The sequence below is a fragment of the Falco naumanni genome, chromosome W, assembly GCF_017639655.2.
Source record: "Falco naumanni isolate bFalNau1 chromosome W, bFalNau1.pat, whole genome shotgun sequence".
Lineage (NCBI taxonomy): Eukaryota > Metazoa > Chordata > Aves > Falconiformes > Falconidae > Falco > Falco naumanni.
Window position 1 is genome coordinate 5,334,035 of NC_054079.1, and position 27,128 is coordinate 5,361,162.

The window sequence follows — 27,128 nt, forward strand, 5'->3', positions numbered from 1 at the left end:
GGAAAGAAAGCAACCATTTTACTCTCTTGAAAACAGATGAAGTCCAGACACTGAGTGCTGTACAGGCCTGTTTGCCTTTTGTTTCTCTTTACTAATTGGTTAATTTCCAACAAGTATGTGTTTTAGAGAATTCATACATATGCAGCCTCAGGGAATTATACTTTGGAAATGAAGTACCTGTTAAAACATGAGGTGGCTAGTATACTTTGTATTCTGACTTTTTTTTTTTTAATCATCTTTTGTTTTCCTTTTCAAAAACATTAAGAAAAGAGCCTTTTGTTATCTTTTCAGGAATGTCACACTGAAATTCATCTGTGCTTTGTCTGCTTTCATTTGTACCATTCATGGGCAGTTGTGGATTAGATAGGACAAAGTAGCTGAATTCCTAACTTCCACATTCAAATCAAAGTATTGGGAAACTTCCAAGACTCACCTCCTTTTTTTTTTTTTTTTTTTTTTTTTTAATAAAGTATTCTAGTTTTCAGTTTGTGTGATGAAACATATCTAGTCTGTGTTTTTTTAAATATCATTAAAATGGTGTGACAGCCTTGTGTTGGGTTGTATAAGGGCAAGGGAAATATTGTATCCATTTCCTTTTTCTTTCTGTCTTTAATAAGTTACTCTCATATATTTATCGCTCCCCAGATCAGATTTAAAAAGTCTAATCTCAACTGACCACCTTTTACATTGTAGAATACAAATCGGGTTAGATGAAGAAATGGTAATCCACTTATTTCTTCAGAAGACTGTCTGCTGGAGCAGGCCTGGAACCTTTTTAAATTTCATTGACCCACCTGGAATGACAACCCTCCCTCTTTCTTTATAGACTCTTCATACTCGGAACCTCCTGATGTTCAGCAACAGTTGAACCATTACCAGTCTGCAGCTCTGGCCAGGAACAATATCAGCCAAATCCCACTTTCTGGGAGTGCTGCAGGAGTGGAAAAAACAGAAGCTATCCTTAACTGTGAATTTTGTGACTTCTCCTCGGGTTACATACAGAGCATTCGACGTCACTACCGTGACAAGCATGGAGGGAAGAAACTCTTCAAGTGCAAAGATTGTTCCTTTTATACAGGCTTTAAGTAAGTGTTGTGCAAAACAAACAAACTGAACTTCTAATGGTATATTTTTAGCGCTTCAAAAGACTTCTGAAATCTTTGTGTGAACTGGCTGTACCTAAGAGACACATGACCAGTGGTGACCAGGGAGAGGAACATAGGAAATGCCATACCAGATCACAGCAGCAGCCGTGTTAATTATTTTTCTTCATTCCTATAACAGCCTGTACCATCTGCTGAAGGGACAAGCATGAGAAACACTTGCAGTAGGCTGTACTCACTACAGTAAATAGTACAAAGAGTGGCGTTTTTTTCCTCCTCACAATTTGTAATTAGATGCTGGTCCTCACTATCAAGTATGAGGAGTTTTCTCTCAAAAAAATAAGGCATGTTTTTGGAACAGTTAGTATGAAGCATGGGGCAGTCAAATATTCTAGGTAGGTTATAGAATTTCTATTCCCTCTATGAAGAAAGCTCTCATAATACCTACCCCCCACAGTTTATCTGGCTGAGATATAAAGCATGCTCCAAAGTGCCTGATAGTATATAGAAACATTTCAGCAAATCCAATTAAACGTTGCATAATTTAAAGTTTCAGGTGTATGTTTAAGCCATGTTCCCTAAGGAAAAAAAAGGTTTATGCAGTTGTGCTGTTTCTCAGTTTCCTTCGGATATTTTGAACCCTCAGTCATAGCCCCCTTAGCTGACATTCAGGGTCTCAAAGCTATTATGTCCTTAGGAGATTTGTGAAAACAGGTAGCGTGGTTGGATAAAGGAGACAGGTTCTGTTGAAGAGTTATGCTCAACCTTTCCTATTAGAATCATAAAATCACAGAATATCCTGAGTTGGAAGGGACCCATGAGGATCATCGAGTCCAACTCCTGTATGCTGGACGTTAGACATGAGAGACCTCATACAAGAGCAGCCTCAAGTTATACATTCATAAGGGATCAGGTTTTGTTGCTTCAGCTCCTTGCTAGTTATACGACACAACTTGCTGTTTAATTCCAATTACTATTACTATCGCTACTGCAGATTATTATTTGTTTAAGCATTTCCAACACTTGATAGGTCCAATGTATCTTTTCACATTTTCCTATTGCCATTTTCTCCTACCAGAATTAAAAAAAAATGCCTTAAATCAAGCTGTAATTACATATGTTCATAGTTACATAAAGAGAGTTGTGTTCTTTATTGTGGAGTCTCAAACTTTCTGGGATTAAGTCTTTCCTCTTTAAATGTACAACATACACACATGAGCTCTTATTAAAAAAAACAACTTACAGTCACCACAGAGAATTAAAACACACAAAAGCATCCACTGAAGTTGGTAAAAAACTCACCTATTGGCTTCAATGACCATTGGATCAGGCCCAAAGCCAGTTGTGTTAGTAAACTGTTTTGCATTCAAGCCAACAGACTTTGAGAACTTTCAAAGGGGCTTTAAATTCTGTAATTTAATGCAGCCAGCAGCTTTGCTCTTGCAAGCTTTAGCACTACCTCAGGAAAAAAAATGACCTAATTCCCCCAAGTTTACAAACACCTCTCATTTTAGTATTTGACCTTGTAGCTTGATAGGTGCATAGTTAATTTCCTCTGCGTGTATGTCTCTCATATCTTTTAAGTATGCAGCTAATGGTATGAGATTTGTTGTGCAAAAGTACTCTTCATTTGTACTCTTCGTTCTCAGTCTTGAGTTTTCAGGTCCTCATAATTGAGGCATCCAAACTAATCAGCTTGGTGTCAAATTTACTGTAGGTGCAAGTCTATTTCATATTGACTCTGAACATTTCAGCTGTTGTGGGGCTAGTCCTATAAAGAGAGAGACTGTTGAGGATTTTTTTTTCCCCCCATGAGAAATAAGATTTTTTTCACCCTTCAAAGTCTAGGACAGTTGAAAGGATTTTACCCAACTTGCTAAAATGTCTCTCTTTGCCAAAGTCAAGCAAATAACAAGCACAAAAGTTGGAAATACTTTTGCCATCTTAACTATAGCAATGTGACTATAGAGCAATCACTGCAAAAGAGTATCTTGTGCAGAATGTGTGTTCGGTTATTGGGGATATGAGCCTGCAAATGCTTATGCTCATGTAATATCCATGTGAGTAGTCCTGCTGAAATGCCATGTGGTTTTATAAAGCGAAGGCTGAGTGGTATCTGTACCATTTTATACAACGCTTCTGTAATAGAGCTGTGACACTTCAGCATTCCATACACACCTCTTCTGACTGCTTCCATGTCTCCCTCCCATTTCACAGATCTGCTTTTACTATGCACGTGGAAGCTGGACATTTGGCAGTTCCTGAGGAAGGACCCAAAGACCTTCGTTGTCCTCTTTGCCTATATCACACCAAATACAAACGTAACATGATTGATCATATAGTTCTGCACAGAGGTAAAGATGTACCTGTATATATCTATATCTGACAAAGAGAATGCTGAACAGAACACCACTCTTTCAGATTGATCCATTAAGTTTGTTCTCTGTATGTCAGCTCAGATATGTTGACTAGATCAGGCCTAAGTACATCTTACTTTTCTGTGAAATAAAAAGTTTACCAATGTAGAAGTGGGACAGATTTAAAATTCTTTTTAAGCTTTTCCTCTAGAAGAGGTCAACAGTCGTCAAGTACCTATTTAGCAAGAGTTAGACTAAGTTACAACTCAGATCTAGGCCAAGGTTGTTTGCTATGTATGTGTTTTAAAGTGCTTGCTGTCATAAACACTGTGGTAGGAAGGTTTCAGTTAACTCTAGAGGCTTAAAAATAACCCTTGACTGCTTGCTTGAAATTTCTCTCTTCATAACATCTTCCTCACACATTTTTAAGAACAAGACAAAAATTAAAATGTTTTTTTCTCGCCCCCCCCCCCCCCCCCGCCCCCCCTTTTTTTTCCCTTCTTTTCTTTTAATCCAGCTAAAAGCAGGATTAGGGATTCCTATTCTATTAACTACAGGCAAGCTCAGAAGAGACATATTTTGTGGCACTCTGGGCTGAGATTCCTGCTGTTGTGGATTAACCCCAGTGGGCAGCTAAGTCCCATGTAGCCGCTCGCTCACTCCCCCTTCCAGTGGCATGGGGGGGAGAATCAGAAGGGTAAAAGTGAGAAAACTCGTGGGTCGAGATAAAGACGGTTTAATAGGGAAAGCAAAAGCCACACACGCAAGCAAAGCAAAACAAGGAATTCATTCACCACTTCCCATGGGCAGGCAGGTGTTCAGCCATCTCCAGGAAAGCAGGGCTCCATCACGCGTAACAGTTACTTGGGAAGACAATCGCCATCACTCCAAACGTCCCCCCCTTCCTTCTTCTTCCCAAAGCTTGTATTGCTGAGCACAACATCGTATGGTCTGGAATATCCCTTTGGTCAGTTGTGGGGTCAGCTGTCCCACCTGTGTCCGCTTCCAACTTCTTGTGCACCCCAGCCTACTCGCTGGTGAGGAAAGGCCTTGACGCTGTGTAAGCACTGCTCAGCAATAGCTAAAACATCTCTGTATTAATAACACTGTTTTCAGCGGAAATCCAAAACATAGCCCCATACAAGCTACTATGAAGAAAATTAATCCTGTCCCAGCCAGACTCAGTACATCTGCCCACAGCTATCACACTTGATGCTTGTAGGTCTGTCAGCAGCCAAAGTTCAAACCTGTTTGTTGGGATAGTACTCTACCAGCCTACAGGCTGGGCCGAGTTTTTGAGCACTGTATTGCTGGTGAGCAAGCATGTTTCACATGTCATCTTTTTCTTGGAGAGCTTCTGGTGTTGCAACCACTGTCATAATCCCTTGTAGCAAAACACTTTTCAATGGCAGTGAAGTAAACATATATCATTCAAACTTCTTTCTGCTGTATATGCTATTTTGAAGGGGCATTTGAGAAAAAGGCTAAGGGCTGCTCAAAGACCCAAAAGGCATATAACAAAGCTGTCTTAGTAAGTTTAAGGGTTCAAAGAGGTGCTTTTACTTAGGTGCAAGCTTGTCCTTGAAGGTATCATAGTGTTGTATTTTGTCCAGCTTTAGGGCATGCTGCAGGATTACTCCTCGGGAGAAAAGGGGGGGGGGGGAGGAGGGGGAGGAGGGAGAGCAGGGAACAGAAACCCTGGGGCTCCAAATACTGGCTTAGGCCATATTGTGAGATCGTGTTTTCTGGTATGTGGTTGTGCCCAAGATCAAGCGGAGAAGTTCTGACAGTTTAAATGCAAATAAACAGAGACGAAGATCTTGCTGGGCCTAGTTAGGCAAGCTTCCAGCAAAAGTAGACAATGCTATGAATGTCGAGATGCAATGGTGGAGTAGCACTTCATGGGTTCAAGCAGTTGTGCTGGTTTTACAGAGCTGTTTCTGACCAAATGCTAGGAAGCAGGGGTGGTTACCCCTGAATATGTGACACCGGATCTGTTCTTTTGTATAGCTGTGGCTTCAGTTGCACAAAGCACCCTTGAGCCCTTATGCTGCTGAAGCAAAACTGTAATAGGAGGGTATGTGATTATACACTCACTAAAGTGTTGGGGGAGGTAAAACAGATCAAAGGCTTTAAAGCAAATGAAAATTTAGCCTTTAAAGTTGTATAGGCCCCTGAGGGAAGGGCAAGGATTTTTCTCAGGCATGTAGCACCCTGACTGTAAAGAAATTAAGGTCCTTTCTTAAAATTTTTCATTCTGGTGTATATATCCAGATTAAAACCTATTGTTGTGTCTAATTGTGGCAGCTAAAGCAGAGGATTTTGATGGGGTTTAATGTGCACAGAAAGAAGGTGCTGCTGTGCAGACAGGACTGAAGGATGTTGCACAGTCTCAGATAGCCTTCCTTACTTGTAGCCATTTGGATTGATAAAACAAGGACAGTCTCAAGCTGTGGTCTAAGCACACTTGTTCTCCAGGTAAAGGAAGCAGTATAAAGTCAGAAGACTGAAGGCTTTGATCCATTTTATCTTCTCTCCTATGCAAAAATCCCTATCCCTCCAGCAAAGTGAGAAAACAGTTCTAGATCTCTAACTTACATTATAGCTTTCAAAATGGTGGCATCTCAAGTCCCTGATTTGGCAGCATGCAGTTGAAATGAAGACTATTTGCCTCTTAGTGAATAGCTACAGAAGTTGATTCTTACCAAGCTACAACATTTAAGTGTTATGGCCAGCAGGATGTTGCCAGTTTGCCACTGACAGCCTTCTGTCATGTGTCACCTACTCTGCTCAATCAGTTCCTCAGAGTGATTTAACTTTGATTCATAGAATCATAGAAAAGTCTACATTGGAAGGGACTTCTGGAGATCATCTGGTCCAACCATCTGTTGGAAGCAGGACCTTAGATTAGGTTATCCAGGGCCCTGTCAAGCCAAGTCTTGAATATTTCCAGCAAGGGAGATTCCACTTCTTCTCTGGATAACCTATTCCAATGTCTAATTGTTTTCATGGTGAAGAATTTTCTTATATCCAGATGGAATTGCCCCTGAAGCAACTTGTGCCCATTGCCTTTTGTCCTGTCACCACACAGCCTTATGAAGGGAGTACCTCCATCTTCTCTATAACTACCTTTTAGGGATTGGTTTGCCTTCATTGTTACCAGGGCACACTGCTGTCTCATATTCAGCTTGCTGCCCATCAGGATCCCCAAGTACTTTACAGCAGAGTTCCACCCCAGCCAGTTAGACCCCAAGCTGTACTGCTGCTTGGGATTATTCTGTTCCAGGTGCAGGACTTGACATTTATCTTTGTTAAACCTCAATCAATTCTTGTTGGCCCAGTCTTCCAGCCAGTCGAGGTCTCTGTAAGGTTGCTCTTCCTTCTGGTGTATCTACCTCTCCCCCCAGTTTAGTGTCATCTGCAAGCTTGGTGAAGGTGTATTCAATACTGTCATACAGATCATTTATAAAGATATTGAATAGTACCAGACCCAGAATCAACCTCTGAGGAACTCCACTCATGACTAGCTGCCAGTTTGACTTTTCTTACCTCAAAAGGTGGTAGTTAATGGCTCAGTTTATCCAGTTTTCTACCCAGCTTGTGATACATCTTTCCAGTCCAAATCTTGCCAGCTTGTCAACAAGGATGTTGTTGGAGACCATGTCAAAGACCATGCTAAAAATCAAGGTAGATGATGTCCACAGTTCTCCTCTCATCCACTGAGCAAATTATTTCATCATAGAAGGCAGTCCGGTTGGTCAAGTGCACAATTCATCCTTTGTGGGCTGAAGCAGGGAGTAAGTATGGAAATTACAAACTCAGTAGCTACTTTACAGGCAAACAATGAGAAGAGATTTGGCTCTTGAGTTCCTCTTGGCCTTCATAACAGGCAAATCTTGTGAGCTCTTGAAAGTTCCATAACGGAGAGTGAACTCCTGCTACGTGCCCAGCAGAGCTGTTGGCCTTTCATTTAGTCCAAGCAGTGCAATTAGTTTTTATTATCCTTGCCAGCAAATTTTCCCATCATGAAATGCCCTGATATTTTTCCAGCACTGAACACAACCCACCAAGATCAATAGTTAGGGTTTCTTGTTTATAACCCTCAAGGCATTTGTTTTTTAGTATTTATTTTACTATTTTTTCTTGGTATAAATAATTGTTTTGTCCTTCCTTTTCATAGAATTGTCATCTGTTTCTCTGGAATAGTAAACTTTCATATATAAGGGCTTTAGAGTGTTAATGCTTTTTTTTTTTTTTTTTTCTATGTTGTGAGGAAAACATATGCCTGCTTTGGCTTTACATACTATAAATATTTAGCGCATCATTCATTGCTTTTCTATTTAATCTCAGATCTGTATTACAAGTAGCCCAAATGTTTCAATCTAAGGCAGTGATTAAATTTCTTCAGAGATGATGCTGGAGGTGGGGGTGGGGCAGAGGTCCCCTTAGTCCTTTTGCTAAACTGTTCCATGGCATGTCATCTTTTTACAGCGCATACATGGTAGCCTTTGTGGGCACTGCTGAACTTTAATGAAATTTGTGTACAGAAGCCAAAGCTAAGTTTCACAATTTCTGGATAGAACTCACCTATTTGTTGCAATTTTGCCAGTTGCTCAGATACAATAAGTGTATAAATGAGTAGCCAAATATAGAAAATGGGGGTGGGGGTGTGATGAGAGACAGCTATTAAAGTGGTCAGAGATTATTAGAGCATCACCTTGCTAAATATGATGTTTTAAATTCAAATCACTTTGCAATTTTTAAGTTAATTGTTTGGATTAAGCTCACTGACATGAATACATGCACATTTAAGTTTACAGTCATTACTGTCATGGAGCAGCAAGTGCCAGCTGCTCCCAGGGAGTAGAGGAGGATAACATGGACAGTAGGGGTGGAGCCTTGCTGGCCAGGGCCCAGCCCCACAGTACCTGAGCAAGGCAAGCAGGACAGACCCAGAGATGATGGCCAGGTTCTACCAAGAGCCCAGATCATCAGGCAAATTTGCAGCGATGATACAGATCCAAGATCAAACCAGGAAGTTAAACCACAGGTCAGAACCAGATCCAGTGATTGCCAAGCAGGTCCATGGTGATAAGGCAAGTCCAAGATCAGGCTGGGAAGTCAGTCTATGTTGTGTTGCCTGTGATTTGGCAGATGTGTGTGTGGGTGATTGTCAGTGAGATGATGGGTTTTACTGATATGAATTAGGATGATGCATTGCTCCAAAGTGGTGGATAAAACCTTTTATACCATCCCCTGCTTTAGTGTTTTTTAAAAACATGTGTTATGTGCTAGAGAAAAATCTCATTTTCAAATGCTTTAGTGTTTCTTTTTAAAAAGCTTTTAGTTGGAACTTTTTTTCACTTTTAAAAGCAAGTTACCTTATTTCAGTGAATTCAGTTGCACAGAGCTGTAAATACCTTTTAAAATATTCTTGTTATGTGTCCAAAATGACAGCTTTAACTCCTGTTATGTCTTAGAGCATGTGCACCCCCATCCCTTTTCCCACTTGATCCTGAATGGACACAACTTAGCATTTTTTTGCAACTTCTTTAGCTGGAGAGGACCCACAAGTTTTCAGAGTCTCACTCAGATATAGCTTTGGGGAAAACTTCCACTTTTTAAAGTGCACAAAGAGAAAGTTCTGAGGTAGGAAAACTTCCTTGTTCAAAAAAAGGGGAGGACAGGGAGGAGAAGAAACTGAGGAGGGTGGAATATTTAGATGGGCTGTGGAAAATTAGGCTCATGAGCAGTGGGGGTTATGCATTGGCCATAAACAAGTGGATGAATTATGTAGCTCTTGCCTCCCTATAGAAATTATGAGAGAGGTGTCAATGGACACAAGTCCCCTACCCTTCATGTTTACCCTCTAAGAATCAGGCCTGGGAATATTTTTGTTTGAAGATATCATTAATGAGGAAGATCAAACTCTTCCTTTAATCTGCAGTCCATAAGGAAGAATAGTACTACATTTCAGTGTTCTACTTCAAAAGGACAGTTGAGTAACAAAAGCTGTAGTGAAGATCTTCTGGTGACCCTCTGCTGAAAGGTCAAATTTGGGATTTCCCTTTGCATGCACAGCTCAGAGAACCACAGTGGATGAATGTTACACACATCAGGATTCCGGCTCTATAGAAAGACTGAAATTAATTGTGCTGCCCTATTAAAAGTGTGTGTTTTGTATGAGAGGAAGGAAGTAGAGAGTTTAATAACTCAGTGAGAGCATTTTCAATACATGCTTGTAGCATAATCAGAATTGTGGGAAGCATGAAATTAAGTATGTGTGGATTTTGAATCTTAACTATTAAAAAGCTGAGGGTGTATTGAAAATTTCTGCCCCTGGCTGATTGCTGCACAACCAACTTCAGGAGAAGACACTGCTGTACGCAACCTCTCACTCCCACTTGGAGTAGCATTAAACGTGATGGTGAGAATACCAGCTCTGATCATCAGAAGCTGGGAGGGTGATGTATTGGGAATCACCCTACATGCTCCCTGTTTATTACAGTTCTAGCACCTTTTACTGGCTTGTGTCATGTATTGAGCCAGAATGGAGCTTGGTCTGACTGATTTATGTCTGTTTTTATATTCCTGGGCTCTGCTACTCTGTCTCACAAATTTGCCCCAACGCTCTTATCTGCCCCAAATCTCTTCTTCCCATCCTGTTCACCAATGAGTGGTTACATTTGCAAGGACACCTGCATTTGTAGTCATGTAGGATTAACTCTCTCTGTATAGAAAGGGAATTTTCTTGTATTTCTTTGTTGGTCCAGTTTTAGCTCGGCAGATGGATTGCATACACAAATAGCAGACCCTGTTTCTTGCGTGGCTGGTATGTTACAAGCTGTTGACACATTGCCTGATGGTTTTTATTTCTTAAAACTTAATAAACATTCCCCTCTCCCCACAGAAGAGCGGGTTGTTCCCATTGAAGTTTGCCGTTCCAAACTGTCAAAATACTTGCAGGGAGTTGTTTTCCGCTGTGATAAGTGTACCTTTACCTGCTCCAGTGATGAGAGTTTGCAGCAACACATAGAGAAACACAATGAACTTAAACCTTACAAATGTCAACTCTGCTACTATGAGACCAAACACACAGAGGAGCTGGGCACTCATCTTCGAGATGAGCACAAGGTAACATCCAAAGGGATTTAATTTGTAACAATCTACTTCTTGCAAATGCTATATCTACTTTATTTGCATGTCCACTCTGAATAGCCAACTTGCATTTTTTTTCCAAAATTTGGAGAAGGCACCTGTGCTGGACTTCAGTTTCTCTCAAGTTCTGAATTCTTTTAGAAATTCAAGATTGTGGGTTTCTAAAGCTGTTGAGATTGACCAGAATTCACTGACTATTGAATGTAGAGTATGATTATCTGGAAAAAAGCATTTGTATATTGTGAGCTATTTTTTTAAGTTAAGAAACAACATTAAGGCTATGTGATTCAGACACTCACAGGAGCTTCCAAAGTGTAAGCTTGCTCTGGCAACTTAGGCAAAGTGACATGCCATGCATATTTTAAAAACACAAGTCAGTACATTCCAGTTTACGTTTAACGAGGGAAAGATAGAACTTACTGCTTAAGTTAAGGCTGCTTTGGTGTTTGTGTGGAACCTTCTGAGTACAGACCTGATCCATACTTGGAGAAGTCAAGCTTTCCACAGACTTTCTGTCTGCTTTGGATTTCTGTGGTTCTTAGCTGTGTTGCTGTAGCAAAATTCTAGAACTGAGGCATGTTTATAGAGTGGGGGTTTTTGTTAGTTTGTGGAGACAGAACTCATTGAATCCAGGTATCAGGACCTGAGCTGCCTGACTGTCACTAAAAACTTGTTCCCACTTTGTTGACTGAACAACATTTTGCCCCCCCCTCCTCCCCCCCCAAATAAAAAAATATGGCAAAATGAGTGTCAAGAGCACCAGCAAAACTGAATGCGTTTTTTAAATGAACACTGTGAACTTATGTTGGCTTGGTATCCTTGTCTTCCTTTATTGATCCTTATTGCTACTTGAGAATCTTTCTACAGTTTAACTGGTATCTGAAATGTTGCACATCTCCCAGTGACCACAGCAAGGGTCCTAGGAGATCCAAGAAGCACTATTCCCCACCCCTCTGACTGAGTGCATCAGGCTGGGAAGATTTTCCCTCTACTTGAGTGTAGTAGGTTTGCATGGCAAGGTTTCAGTAGCGGGGGGACTACAGGGGTGGCTTCTGTGAGAAGATGCCAAAAAGCTTCCCTCATGTCCAATGGAGCCAATGCCAGCCAGCTCCAAGACGGACCTGCCGCTGGCCATGGCCAAGCTAATCAGCAATGGTGGTAGCGCCTCTGTGATAGCATATTAAGAAGGTGGTGGTGGTGGTGGGGAATTCTGCACCAGCAGGAGAGAGGAGCGAGACTATGTGAGAGCAACAACTCTGCAGACACCAAGGTCAGGGAAGAAGGAGGGGGAGGAGGTGCTCCAGGTGCTGGAGCAGAGATTCCCCTGCAGCCTGTGGTGAAGACCATGGTGAGGCAGGCTGTCCCCCTGCAGCCCATGGAGGTCCATGGTGGAGCAGATATCCACCTGCAGCCTGTGGAGGGCCCCAGGCCAGAGCAGGGGGATGCCTGAAGGAGGCTGTGACTCTGCGGAGAGCCTGCGCTGGAGCAGGCTCTTGGCAGGGACCTGTGGAGAGAGGAGCCCAGGCTGGAGCAGCTTTGCTGGCAGGACTTGTGACCCCACGGGGGACTCACCCTGGAGCAGTCCATTCCTGAAGGGCTACACCCCCTGGAAGGGACCCATGCTGGAGCAGCGTGTGATGAACTGCAGCCCACGGGAAGGACTCACGTTGGAGAAGTTCATGGAGAACTGTCTCCCGTGGGAGGGACCCCACGCTGGAGCAGGGGAAGAGTGTGAGGAGGAAGGAGCGGCAGAGACGTGTGATGAACTGACTGTAACCCCTATTCCCCTGTGCCGCTCGGGGGGAGGAGGTAGAGAAATTGGGAATTGAGTTAAGCCCGGGAAGTAGGGAGGGGGTGGGGGGAAGGTGGGGGTTTTTTCTGATTTGAATGGTAATAAATTCAACTTAATTCCCCCAAGTTGAGTCTGTTTTGCCTGTGATGGTAATTGCTGAGTGATCTCCCTGTCCTTATCTCGACCCATGAGCCTTTCATTATATTTTCTCTCCCCTATCTGGTTGAGGAGGGGAGTGATAGAGCGGCTTTGGTGGGTACCTGGCATTCAGCCAGGGCCAAACCACCACATTGGGTCTTCCTTCTCTCCAATAAAAAACCTGAAGTGACTACTCCCAGTAGTAACGATAATTTTCTCCCTATCTTTCTTTAATATTTTCTAAATGTTATCTGGCTAATTTGTGCCCACTCTCTGGGCTTAGGTGCACGATTGGCTTACTGCATCATAAAGAGTTTCTGTGCACGAGCTGAGTCACAGTAAGTGCCATGCATGCGGCTGCCTTTGCTTAAATCTGAACATGTAACTTGTTAAGTCAGAGCACCTCAACACAGCTGTCACTTCTAGGAACATGATACTAACACACTGCTGTATTTAGGGTAGCTTCCTATTTGCTGATATGCTAATGTGTGGTGGGTTGATCTTGGCTGGCAGGGAGAAGCCCACCCAGTCACTCTCTCACTCCCCCTCCTCAAACAGGACAGGGAGAAGGTGTTGTGGATTAACCCCAGTGGGCAGCTAAACTCCACGCAGCCGCTCACTCACTCCCCCTTCCAGTGGGATGGGGGGGAGAATCAGAAGGGTAAAAGTGAGAAAACTTGTGACGGTTGAGATAAAGACGGTTTAATAGGAAAAGCAAAAGCTGTGTGCGCAAGAAAAGCAAAACAAGGAATTCATTCACCACTTCCCATGGGCAGGCAGGTGCTCAGCCATCCCCAGGAAAGCAGGGCTCCATCACGCGTAACGGTTACTTGGGAAGACAATCGCCATCACTCCAAACGTCCCCCCCTTCCTTCTTCTTCCCAAGGCTTTTATTGCTGAGCACAACATCGTATGGTCTGGAATATCCCTTTGGTCAGTTGTGGGGTCAGCTGTCCTGCCTGTGTCCCCTCCTGACTTCTTGTGCACCCCAGCCTACTCGCTGGTGGGGGCAGCATGAGAAGCAGAAAAGGCCTTGACGCTGTGTAAGCACTGCTCAGCAATAGCTAAAACATCTCTGTATTAATAACACTGTTTTCAGCAGAAATCCAAAACATAGCCCCATACAAGCTACTATGAAGAAAATTAATCCTGTCCCAGCCAAAACCAAGACGGGGAGAAAATATGATGAAAAAGCTCAGAAAAAGGTCAAGATAAAGACAGGGAGATCACTTACCAATTACTGTTGGGGCAAAACAGACTTGACTTGGGAAAAATTAAGTTAATTTATAGACAATTAAAATAGAGTTGGATGGTGACAAACAAAGACAAAAACCCCTTAAACACACACACACACACCACCCCACCCCACCCCACCCCCGTGGCTATTTTTCCCAAGCTCAGTTTCACTCCTTCCTTCCCAACTCCTCTGCCTTCTCCCCCCACCCTAAATGGCACAGAATGGCACAGGGGATATGGGGAATGGAGGTTGCAGTCATTTCGTAACAGTTCCTCTCTGCCGTTCCTTCCTCCTCACACTTTTCCTCAGCTCCAGTGTAGGGTCCCTACCGCAGGGCGCACAATCCTTCACAAACTGCTCGAGCATGGGTCCTCTCCAGAGGTTGCAGTTCCTGTCAGGAGAACCTGCTTCTGCATGGACTCTCCATGGGCCGCAGTTCCTTCGGGGAATATCCACCTGCTCCGGTGTGGTCTTCTCCACGAGCTGCAGGAGAATCTATGCTCTTGTGCCTAGAGCACCTCCTCCCATTCCTTCTTCTCTGGCCTTGGTGTCTGCAGGGTTGCTTCTCACACTTTTTTTTCCTTATGCCTCACACTGCCATGCAGTGTTTTACCCTTTCTTAAGTATGTTATCATAGAGGCACCTCAAAATGAGGGAAGCTTCTCAAATAATATCATTTTGAGAAGCAAAATGGAGAAATTTAGTATAAAAAAGGAAAGAAGAATCATTAACAGTGAATGTAATTGTGTTTGAAAGGAAACGAGTATTAATTTGACTAGGTGCCTGATAATTTCCCATTTCAGCCTATAGGTTTGTTGGTGGGTTGTTTTTTTCAATAGTTGATGGTGGCGGTTATTGTTGACAAAACCATTTCTTTTAAGGTGAGTCGTAATTTTGAGCTGGTTGGACGAGTTAATTTGGATCAGCTGGAACAAATGAAGGGAAAAACAGAGAGCTCCAGCAGCGATGAGGAAGAAAAAGAGTTAAGCCACAAGACTGAAGGCAGAGGTTAGTATAGTTGCTTTCTCTTTTATGCTGGATACTGTAATGGACACTGCCAGTTTTATCAAGCAAGACCAACTGTTGACTCAACAGCAGATTCCTTAAGTCATGGAAGCTTGTCAGTATGGGCAAAATGGAGCTTTTGTCAAGACACATTCCTCAAGGAATTTTGTGTTTCTAATGCTTATGACAAGATTTCTGTTTAAGAAAACCAAATCATGCTCCAAAAAAAAATGTTATGAGAAAATACTGGTAACATCTGTGACTGTGCAGATAACGTCTATGAGGGCTTAGAAAAATACTAAGTAAGTGGAGTATTTTAGTGGGCTGTCAGATTATTCTGTGTTGGTAACCCATGTTCAGCTTTGCTGCTCCACATTATAGCCATGAGGGATATAGTTCAGTGGCCAAGTTTATTCTGGGGCTATTGTCTGCCCAGTGCTCACAAAGCATTCCTTCCCTCCTCTTTGTGGGAGCTGACCCTTTTGCCATCACTTTGGTTGGCAACTCTGAAGCCAGGGTAGTCCCATTCCTTACCTCCAAATCACCGTTCCAACTGTGTACTTTACATTTGTGCCTAAATTCACATCTATGAATAATCCCACTGGGTTCAGTTAAGCCTTATTCATGTGTTTATTGTTCAGATGGTTAGCTGAGTAGGGATAAAGAAAGGTAGTTCTTGGTGAATTGGACTATGAGGGTTGTTGTGTGTTTTTGTGTTTGTTTGGGGGTTTTTTGCCTTTAATATTAAAATAATTTTAGTGCAAATATCTGGTCCTGACTGGAATACTCCATGTTTTCTCACAGTCATTTGCCCTATAGTGCATGACTTCATCAATGGAATGCAGTATGTTTGCAATTCTTGTTCAACAGTAAAAGGAGCTTGATTTGAACTAATAACTGCAGTGAGCCTCGTCATGCCTAATCATCAGGTTCCAGGGGTCATCCAACCTCCTGATGCTGACTGCAGGCTGCCAAGTTCCTATGTACTTATAACTAAAAGCAAGCTGCCATGTTTACCTTTTTCCTTCTGAAATTTCAGTTTTCAATTGAAAACTCATTTCAAGTTCATTCAAGAGTTATTCACAAAAGAAAACATGTCTCCCTAGGTATTCTCAAACCTGTAAAAGGTAAAGATTGCTAGATTCACAAGCAGTTTACAAAGCATGAAGGGGCCATTAACACTTCACTTTGTGACTGGTGATATCTTTATTTAATGAGGAAGAGAGTTAGATAGGAAACAACTTTTATTGAAAAACATCCTCCACGAGATCTTTGTTAGCAGCCCTAAAGGAAATCAGGAGAGGAGCAGGAGAGATGTTGATTTCACACATGTTCCAAAGTTTGACATTATTAGCGCTGCACCCTCATGCAGAAGTTTGTTCAAGTGTCTGTTCAGCGGGGGATGTGACCCTAAGAGCTTCAGAGCTGAAAGAATGAGTCTAATGCTTTGACTAAAGGACCAGCTTCCTCTAATTTGCAGCTGTAGCAGACATGAATGTTTTGTGTAGACCAACAGCTAGAAATGGATGAAGAGTCATGCTGTCTTTGTGAGGCTTGCATCAGCACTACACACAAGCGCAGGTGCTGAAATGACCCTGGAAACCATGGTATCCAGACAGAGAAAAAGAAGGTACTATCAGCTGAGCCTCATAAATCCCTATAAACTCTACTATGGGAGAAAAAAAATAAAACTAAGATCATAATTTAAATTGGCTTCAGGATACTTGAGATTCTTGACACTTATTATGAAAATGTAAGAATACCACCTTCTAGGTTGGAGATTAAAATTTGCAGGGAGAAACAGACATAACTGTGCTTTGTGTGATCAGTAATTAAGCTAGGTATAATGTTTTAGCAATTTTTATTTGATTTTATTTTTTCACCTGCAGTCTTCTGTAATATCTGTGATTGGCTGAAAAATCTGTATTTGACTGTTCAAATGAGTGGTCTAAAAATCATGCTTATTTCCCAAATTGTATTTCACCGCTGTTCTTTCCCAGCTTCCCTTTAGAAGTGACAGTTGTTAATTTTTCTCCTTTTCAGGTAATATCAGTTCTAATTTTTAATATTTTTTTACTAGAGCAGATAAAAATACAGAAAGTCCTTATGCCATCTACAAAAGTCCAAGTTCTACTGACTTTATCTTTTGCAAAATGGTATCTTGCACCTGGTCTTCAAGTGTCCAACTGACACAGGTGCTGAAGACATGGCTACGTGGCTTGGGTGCAGTGTCACATGTTAGCATCATCTTCTAATTGATATTCAGAAGCTGCTTCCAATTCAAAAATATGGACTTCAAGAGAGCATACTTCAGCTTATTAAGGCAGTTGGTAGGTGGAATTGTTTGGGAGTCAGCACTGAAGGTCATGTGAGTCAGTGTTGAAGGGCAAAGGAGCTCAAGCAAGCTGGGAGATATTTTAGGATAACCTCCTCCAAAGCATGAGAATGGTCCATCCCAATACTCAGCAAAATGAGTAGATATATCAGGAGATGAGCTTGACTACACAAGGGACACATGACTGAGCTGCAGTGCAAAAAGAACATATACAGGATGTGGAAGCGAGGACAGGCTATAAACGAGGGTTATAAAAGCATTGCCTAGGCACGAAGGGATGATGTTAGGAAACCCAAAGTCCAACTCGAGTTGAAGCTGGCAAGTTATAAAAAGGGCAACAAGAATTGCTTCTACCACTAGGTCACCAATAAAAGACCATACAAGGAAAATGTGGACCCACTCCTGATTGGGGCAGGTGATTTAGTGACAGGGGGTGCAGATAATACTGAAGTACTCAATGCCCTCTTTGCCTTGCTCTTCAGCCACAAGTCCTCCCAGGCCCCTGTGCCTAGAGACAGGATTCAAGAAGTAGAGGAACTACCAAGAGTGGTGAAAGACCAGTTCAGGAATCTCTTGAATGCAATCCATACAAGTCCATGGGACAAGTTGCATCTCAGGGCGCTAAGAAAATCGGCTGATATTCTTACAAGCCCACTCCCTATCATCTTTGAAAGGTTGTGGAGATCAGGGAAGATCCCTGGTGACTAGAGAAAGGCAAATGTTGCACCCATCTTCATAAAGGGCAGGAAAGGGGATCTGGGGAAGCTATAGGCCAGACAGCCTCACTTTGGGCCCTGGGAAAAAAAATCACAGAGCAAGTCCTCTAGGAAGCCGTTCTTGAGCACATGAAGGAAAAGGTGAATCAGAATAGTCATCCATACTTGACCAACCCAATGTAATTTTATTGTGGAAGGTATAGGTCTATGCATGAGAGAGCAATGGATGTTGTATACCTTGACTTTAGGAAGGCTTTTTATATTGTCTCCCATAACATCTTTGTATCCATGTTGGGATGTTATGGTCCAGGTGGATGGGCTAACTGGATGAAAAATTGAGTGGATGATCAGGCTTAAAGGTGTATTGTCTAACAGGTCATACTCTACCTGGAAGCCAGTTATAAGTGGACTACTGCAGGGGTCTATCCTAGGACCTTGTTTGTGTAATGACCCTAATGTTGATCTAGTTGAGGCAACAGAATGCACCTCAGATTTGTGGATGACACCAAACTCAGGGGCTGCAGTTGATATGCCCAAGGGTAAAGCTGCCTTTTAGAGGGAACTAGGCAGACTGGAGGAATGGACTAACAGCCACCTCAATTTTAACAAGGACAACTGCTAAGTCCTGCACCTGGGAAGAGCCCCTTGCAGTGATACAGGCTAGGGACTGAGTGACTGGCTGGGGAGCAGCTCTGCTGAAGAGACCTAAAAAACAGCAAGCCAAACATGGGTCAGCAGTATGCCCTGGCAGTGATTATGGCTAACAGTATTCTGGTCTGTATCAAGGAGTGTAGCCAGTAGACTCAGGGAAGTGATTATCTCCCTCTACTCAGCACTTGTTAAGACTGCATCCCGTTTCCCATGAAAAATTAGTTATTTAAAAGTCAGGAAATACCAAGTGCTGAAGACAATGAGTTAGCATTTTGCCATTTATTTCCTTCTGCCAAACTCTGAAAAAATCTTTTGTATAAAAAACAATGAAAAAATGTTATTTTCAATTCTATACCATTACAGTCAACATAACAATGCATCTAAAATGTGTCCACAATATATCAGGTACACATTTTTAGGAGAATAAAAAAACATTTCTAGGCTTGTTAAAAGGATGATAGTCCTGTATTTTTATTAATAGGTTTGCAAAACAAAATCCAATCGATTACAGTATTTACATGTTATTTGAAAAATAAAGTAGTGATAAAAGCATGTCAATTGTTTTTTTCATTTTTGGTAACTATTACAAACACTCAATCCAGGTATGAAACTTTTTAAAGACATTTGAAATGAGGCCAATTAAAAAGCAAATACAGGCACAAAATTTATACTTTTCCCTTCATTGTGTTTTCTACATGATGCTCCCTCCCTCCTCCAAAAAAAGCAACCCTTCCCAAACAAAACTAAAAAAATCCTGCAAACCCACAACTGCTAGATCTTTAAAAGCAAAATACCATGCTTCAAGTAGCACTAATTCAAATAATGCAATTTTTGCCATCAATTTTATTTGAAGCTGTCTAGAACAACATTTCCTCAGCAGCTTCTTCATCCCTCCCCAACAAACAAAAGTAACCCCAAGACAAAGACATGCATTTCTAGAACTAGTTTTTAGTCAAGTATTTCCTACTTTTTGGAAATAAGTTCTACATACCACGAGCACCAGATCCTGTATTCCTTATTCAATGAAGATTGCTGTTGAGTTGAGTAGGATTTCCAAAGTGCAGGATCAGCCACAAGATATGTAGATTCTTATTCATTCTATACCGCTCCCCTCATGCTAAAAAGCTAAGGAGTAGGGGGAAAAGTTAGCAACTCCCATCAACTCTCCAGACTCAATGTAGTATTTAACTATTTTACTTCTGCTCATGAAAAGCTGCAAGCACTGACATCATTCCCTCCCACTATACCAAAACAAAAAAAGCACACCCATCCCACAGAGTGGGGGGTGGGAAGAGACGATGATACCAATCTTGACAGAAAGTACTGGTGAGAGATGACTAGATGCTCATTTAAATATTGATATAATAATTGTGAGGACCAATATGTTCAGCCCATAAGCAGCATAGCTGTTCTGTTAGCTTAGTTCTTGAGTTAAAAAAATACATTTTTTTAAAACACTAAACAGAAATAACAAGTTTTATATTAAAGGGAATTCTTTTCCCTGTCCCCTTCCCCTTTGGAAAGTTACCACCACTCATTTTGCATGAGAAAGTTAATTGTGCCATTTTTGCAATAGTTAAAGCTGATCGGAAATAAACATATGGCAAACAAAACCACACAGTCACATTAGATCTATCAAATACTGAAGTTTTAGTTGAATACTAATGAACAGCTTACCTGGAATAAAGGATGACAATTCACAAACCATTATCTAGAAATTAAAGACTTTTTATTTATTATTAAAAAAATCACAGTATTTTAAGAAATCAAATCCACAGTGGGATTTTAAGCACAATTTGTTTTCCTTTAAAACTTTGTTGCTTCCTCCTTTCACCACCTTGCCCAGCAGTCTCTCAACTTTAAGCATAATGACAACAGGCAGTACTGATAAATGCAGAGATGTCCCTTTGTTAATTTTGAGGTATTAGGAAACAGGTGGCTGTTTTAAGCAAAGCAGTTTATCTGTTTTTTAGAAAAGAAAAAGAAAGAGTTGTGTTCAGTCTGGAAAGTAATCATGTATTGAAACTAGAAAAATGCACAAAAATTTGTGTTGAAAAGTTACACCACCATCCCCAACCATGCTCATTACACTTCTGTTTCCAAACAATGCAAGTCTCCACTGCAAAGCACATTGCATAATGTAGAGACACAGGGAGTTGTTTCATTAGTCCAATATGAATGTAATTTCCCATTGTCAAGATCCGGAAGAAGAGATGCAGTGATGTAATGGAACCACTTATTCCATCATGTAAATAACTTTAACATACACACACTCACATAGGTACCAGTGCTTTGAAAATAGATCATTCATTCCTAAAAGCAGCTTTATTTCTTCCTTCTGCCCACCCCACCTGCCCATCCCTTCCAATTCACCACTGTTCAAGTAAGTTGATTAAAATAACACCAAGTTTATTCATTATTGGCCTCTGAGGTCTCTTGGAGGTGTTTGTCAGCAGCTACAACACTGACTGTAGTTTCACTGTTGTGGGACAAGTCCACCACCATTTTCTCAGTGCTTTCCTTTTCTTCTATTGTCAGTGTATTAACAGTCTTTTCTGTGTTCTCCTTCAGTTTGCTGTCCTCTCTGGTCCCTTCCTTACTTACATTCAGAGCCCTGAAAATCCAAGCAGCAGAAAATGGAAACCTTTACAATCCAAACATGCTTTGGATACAAGGAAGAGTACTTCTCCCAAGCAGTTAACACCAATAAATCTTATTAAATAGGAGTACTTCAAATGTTGCAAGTTTTAAACAGACAAGAAATAATACTTTCTCCTACCCTTTATCCCTCCACAGCCTAGCTACAATATTACATTCAAATGTCTTTCACATGCCAGTAATCCTGGCTGAGATCTCCTCTTTGAAGAAACTCTAGTCAGCAGAGACATCCGTTCTATTGATCAGATCTTCATCAAGAGAAGGAAAATTAATGTTCCAGAGATGCCTATTATTTCACAGTAGACTGATATTTATGAGCATGAAAAGAAAAGATCTTTACTATTAACTTCACTGTATGCTTTTTGGGGAAAGAGAACACTTAGAGGTTTTCCTTCACTTGAAGCCCTTAACACTTCTCTGTACATAATTCTTTGCACTGGAACCTCAAGTTTAGTTGCAAGCATGCTAAAGAGAAATAATAAGGAAAAGCCAAAAGAAACCCAGATTCCATATAATTTGCTGTCATTTCCATGTTGCTCTTCTGGCAAGCAAACATCAATAAGACTCAAGTAATATTAATTTTAGACCAACCAACTGGTATTCACCTCAAAATGAAGTTTAAGCTTTAGGATCATAAAGAACATTTATGTAACTAATTTGGATTTGATAACACTAGATTTTAACTCCCAGAGGCAATTTCTGGAATGATCTGTATTCCAGAAACCCTTGGCCATCTGTAGATAAGTTTCTTTCAGTTTGAGGTCAGATCTAGACCTGAAACTGGGATCATGTTTGGACATACAGAGATATTCAGGTAAAGGTTTAAAAACAAGTTACCTTGGATTTCTGGGTTCCTAGGTCAAACAGGAAAGACAGAAACATCTTAGCTGAGTAGATACATCTGATAATTGCATCCAACAATGTTTGTTAAACAGAATTCTTCCCTTGTTAGAATAATTTGTCATATCCCTGTGTTTGCTTTCATTACAGGTTGTTTTGTGGGGGAGGATGGATGGGGAGATGCACAAAGATCAACTGTTATATTTCACTGCTATGCAAAGGAGTCTACAAACCAACTTACATGCCATGCCTCAGGACATGTCGTTCCCACTCAGAGCCCTCTGTAAATGATCGGCCACAGAACTCACATGGAAAGCGCTTCTCTGGAGCTCCACTGTCAGGATACATCATGGGCTCTGGGAGAGAACAAAATTATCTGCACATTCATGATCATCAGGGCAAGAAGGGACCTTTATGATTATAATTATACTCTGATCTTCCCTGCTGCCCTTCAGGAAGAAAAAAAATATCCCAAAGCATTAAAAGGAAAATCTTGTGCTAAGTAGGTGTTTCTGAAATTTGTCCTCCCCATCCTAAAAAAAATAAAAAAATCATAGAATGGTTTTGGATGGAAGGGTGGATAATCTAGTTCCAACCCCCCTCGCCGCTATGGGCAGGGGCATCACCCACTAGACCATGTTGCTCAAAGCCCCATCCAACCTGGCCTTGAATACTTCCAGGGATAGGGCATCCACAACTTCTCCAGGCAACCTGTTCCAGTACCTCACCACCCTCACAGTAAATAATTTCTTCCTTATATCTAGTCTGAATCTACCTTTTAGTTTAAAACCATTACCCCTTGTCCTATCGCTACAGACCCTACTAAAATGTCTATCCCCATCTTTCTTATAGGCCCCCTTTAGATACTGAAAAGCCACTATAAGGTGTCCCTGGAGCCTTCTCTTTTCTAGGCTGAATAACCCCAACTCTCTCAGCCTGTCTTTATAGAGGAGATGCTCCAGCCCTCTGATCATGTTCATTATCCTTCTCTGGACTCCCTCCAACAGGTCCATGTCCTCCTTATGTTGGGGGCTCTAGAACTGAAGGAGCTCATTTTACTACTGAAAAGTGCAAGGTGTGAAAATTCTATAGCCACTACTATGAGAAAAGGTCAATTAACTACAATATGGAAATGGGACTTTCAAAATGACAGAGTGCTTCCCACTTAGGTATTAATACAAAACCTTTGTTGTTCATGTAGGTACCTAAAAGTGAACTCAGGTTCTCTGAAGTGACCAAGATTCCAAGAAGCTACAGAGCCATTCTGAAAAGTCACAACACGCTGCATCTGAAAAATCCCATCCCTCATCTTAAGTCTGTTATATTTATTTGCAGAGATGTTTTATTGCTCCCTGTATTTGAACAAGTAGAGAGATTGCAGGGTTTTACATTAAAACCAGCACTGAGAGTTTAGTGTGGAAATAGCTTGAAAGCAAAACCAAAAGAGAACACTTGAGTCAATATATGATTTTGAAATCAGTGGTGCAAATCTTAGGAAATGAAGACTTGGTATACTTGGCATCTGAAACTCATAAGAAATTGTCATCCCTTCAACATGAAGTCTTATGACTAAGAGAATATCACTGAAAGGATGGTATCTAACTGCACAGGTGTTTCATCTGATCCCAATTTATACAAAACGTTTACAGCCTCATTTGCAGAGATGTCAAGCACTTAGCTTTACATCCAAAGTCACTGACAGCTAAGGGGACAGCATTTCTGAAAGCCAATCTCAATGTCAAAAGAGCCAGTTTTAACAGAAGAAGAAACATTTTCTAATAAAGATCAGCACATAAGCCTTTAAAAATAATTCCATGGACCATCTCACTTCATTCTTTTCACTAGAAAGGAGACAGCATATACTCAGAGCATTAATTTCATAGCAGGAATTACCTTAATTAAGAAGTCAACAGAATGTCTTTCTTACTCCTCCCAAATTACATAATGAAAGAAAAGGGATTTTACTTCATTTCAGTTCTTATATCTGCTCACTTGGTTTTTTCACTCTCAAGTTTACTCCATTAGAGATCAGCCTATAAACTCAGAACCACCCATGCGCTCACTTTTCTTCTCTATGTTAGGTATAGCCATATATAAAGGTATAATACCTTCCATCTAGAAGAAAAAAGCTTATTTCATATTTCTTGGTATCAGTGATTTACTACATGGTTAAACAACAACAAAGCAAGGTTCCCTTCTGATATGAGCAACAGAAAGAAAGTGGGTACCATGGGCTCCATTTACATCTAGATCTGACTCCTACAATTAATATCATATACATAGTCCAAATTTATAAATAACACCAAAACACATTACCCCTGTACCATGACTAATCCAACACCTACAGAGCGTAGATTTTCAGAGCCAACAGCTCCTCTTCAGTAAAAGAAGAAAACTGTTGCAGCACAAACTGAACTAGCAAGCTGCAACAAAGCTTTACCGCTAGTCAGATTCTACTGTCCACGCCATTTTTTTCCATCCTCTAAAGGCCAGACCACACTGCTCCATCAAAGTTCTACCTTCTCTGAGCTCCCCCACCATACAACCTCCCTCTTCTACCCTCCTTAGAGCTATTTAACCACTTAGCGAGAACAAGCTACAGCTGCTCATCATCCATGTCAATCAACCCACTGCCTTCGAAGCAAGGCCACAGCTGCATATTATCAATGTTAATCAACCTACTGCCTTCATTCCTCTACACAAAACCAGAGTACAGTAGACAATACAAAATTTATTCTAGGACTGTGCAGACATAATAGAGCCTATTTTGCTCAAATGAACTGGGAGAATTTATAATTCACATTAACAAGCACTACCCTAATAATACTGCTGTCCCTTCTGAATATATTATATGAATATATTATATTCCCCATGAGTCCCTGATTAGTTTGGTTTCTTGGACTGTGAATTCAGATTGCCTCCCAGAAAGAGCAATCAGGCTGTGCACTTACCTGGGGTCTACAAAAGAGAGGTAACATATTGCGTACACACCTGACTTGCATTTCATTTTCCCACATTACACACACAAGCACACATGCACACTTTATTTTCATGTACTGAAGAAAAAAAAATCAGAGAAAAAGATTCAAGTTTCTTTTAAAAGTGAGATATAAAGGTCAATAGACACAAACAGTCCATCTGGGATACAACTTCTAGCAAGAACAGCTACTCTTTCCCTAGAGTATCTCAGAAGAATATCCATTTCCATGCTCATCTTCTTTTTCTAGGTCCAAATATTTTCTTTTGTCCTTTACCAGCAACCAATCTTTCCTTTCCTTTTTGAACTGGTTTTGGCTGGAATAAAGTTTTCTTCATAGTAGCTCGTATGGTGCTGTATTTTGGATTTGTGACCAAAACAGTGTTGATAACACAGGGATGTTTTAGTTATTGCTGAGCAGTGCTCACACAGCATTAAGGTCTTCTCTGCTTCTTGTACTGCCCCACCAATGAGCAGGCTGGGGGTGCGCAAGAAGTTGGGAGGGGACACAGCTGGGACAGCTGACCCCAGTTGACCAAAGGGATATTCCTCCAGGTAGAGTATGACCTGTTAGACAATACACCTTTAAGCCTGATCATCCACTCAATTTTTCATCCAGTTAGCCCATCCACCTGGACCATAACATCCCAACATGGATACAAAGATGTTATGGGAGACAATATAAAAAGCCTTCCTAAAGTCAAGGTATACAACATCCATTGCTCTCTCATGCATAGACCTATACCTTCCACAATAAAATTACATTGGGTTGGTCAAGTATGGATGACTATTCTGATTCACCTTTTCCTTCATGTGCTCAAGAACAGCTTCCTAGAGGACTTGCTCTGTGATTTTTTTTTCCCAGGGCCCAAAGTGAGGCTGTCTGGCCTATAGCTTCCCCAGATCCCCTTTCCTGCCCTTTATGAAGATGGGTGCAACATTTGCCTTTCTCTAGTCACCAGGGATCTTCCCTGATCTCCACAACCTTTCAAAGATGATAGGGAGTGGGCTTGTAAGAATATCAGCCGATTTTCTTAGCGCCCTGAGATGCAACTTGTCCCATGGACTTGTATGGATTGCATTCAAGAGATTCCTGAACTGGTCTTTCACCACTCTTGGTAGTTCCTCTACTTCTTGAATCCTGTCTCTAGGCACAGGGGCCTGGGAGGACTTGTGGCTGAAGAGCAAGGCAAAGAGGGCATTGAGTACTTCAGTATTATCTGCACCCCCTGTCACTAAATCACCTGCCCCAATCAGGAGTGGGTCCACATTTTCCTTGTATGGTCTTTTATTGGTGACCTAGTGGTAGAAGCAATTCTTGTTGCCCTTTTTATAACTTGCCAGCTTCAACTCGAGTTGGACTTTGGGTTTCCTAACATCATCCCTTCGTGCCTAGGCAATGCTTTTATAACCCTCGTTTATAGCCTGTCCTCGCTTCCACATCCTGTATATGTTCTTTTTGCACTGCAGCTCAGTCATGTGTCCCTTGTGTAGTCAAGCTCATCTCCTGATATATCTACTCATTTTGCTGAGTATTGGGATGGACCATTCTCATGCTTTGGAGGAGGTTATCCTAAAATATCTCCCAGCTTGCTTGAGCTCCTTTGCCCTTCAACACTGACTCACATGACCTTCAGTGCTGACTCCCAAACAATTCCACCTACCAACTGCCTTAATAAGCTGAAGTATGCTCTCTTGAAGTCCATATTTTTGAATTGGAAGCAGCTTCTGAATATCAATTAGAAGATGATGCTAACATGTGACACTGCACCCAAGCCACGTAGCCATGTCTTCAGCACCTGTGTCAGTTGGACACTTGAAGACCAGGTGCAAGATACCATTTTGCAAAAGATAAAGTCAGTAGAACTTGGACTTTTGTAGATGGCATAAGGACTTTCTGTATTTTTATCTGCTCTAGTAAAAAAATATTAAAAATTAGAACTGATATTACCTGAAAAGGAGAAAAATTAACAACTGTCACTTCTAAAGGGAAGCTGGGAAAGAACAGCGGTGAAATACAATTTGGGAAATAAGCATGATTTTTAGACCACTCATTTGAACAGTCAAATACAGATTTTTCAGCCAATCACAGATATTACAGAAGACTGCAGGTGAAAAAATAAAATCAAATAAAAATTGCTAAAACATTATACCTAGCTTA

The 27,128-nt window shown here is 41.2% G+C and overlaps 2 protein-coding genes across 4 annotated transcripts in view; one reads left to right on the forward strand and one right to left on the reverse strand.

Annotated features, from left to right (window-relative positions):
* The first annotated feature begins 790 nt into the window (after positions 1–790).
* Positions 791–18,828, forward strand: LOC121080532 (zinc finger protein 462-like). Its single transcript, XM_040578606.1, has 4 exons — positions 791–1,085; positions 3,321–3,457; positions 10,371–10,594; positions 14,667–18,828. The coding sequence occupies exons 2-4, from the start codon at positions 3,334–3,336 to the stop codon at positions 14,796–14,798; spliced, it is 480 nt and encodes a 159-aa protein (XP_040434540.1). The 5' UTR covers positions 791–1,085; positions 3,321–3,333; the 3' UTR covers positions 14,799–18,828.
* Positions 18,829–20,204: 1,376 nt separating this feature from the next.
* The window catches only part of LOC121080531 (zinc finger protein 462-like), a 103,931-nt gene continuing 97,007 nt past the window's right edge, over positions 20,205–27,128 (reverse strand). For all 3 annotated transcript variants that reach the window (XM_040578603.1, XM_040578602.1, XM_040578604.1), the window contains exons 12-13: positions 22,232–22,346; positions 20,205–21,106 (exon numbers count right to left, since the gene is read on the reverse strand). In XM_040578603.1, coding sequence (XP_040434537.1) covers positions 20,902–21,106; positions 22,232–22,346 — 320 coding nt within the window. In that variant the 3' untranslated portion in view covers positions 20,205–20,901. The remainder of the gene's footprint in view (positions 21,107–22,231; positions 22,347–27,128) is intronic.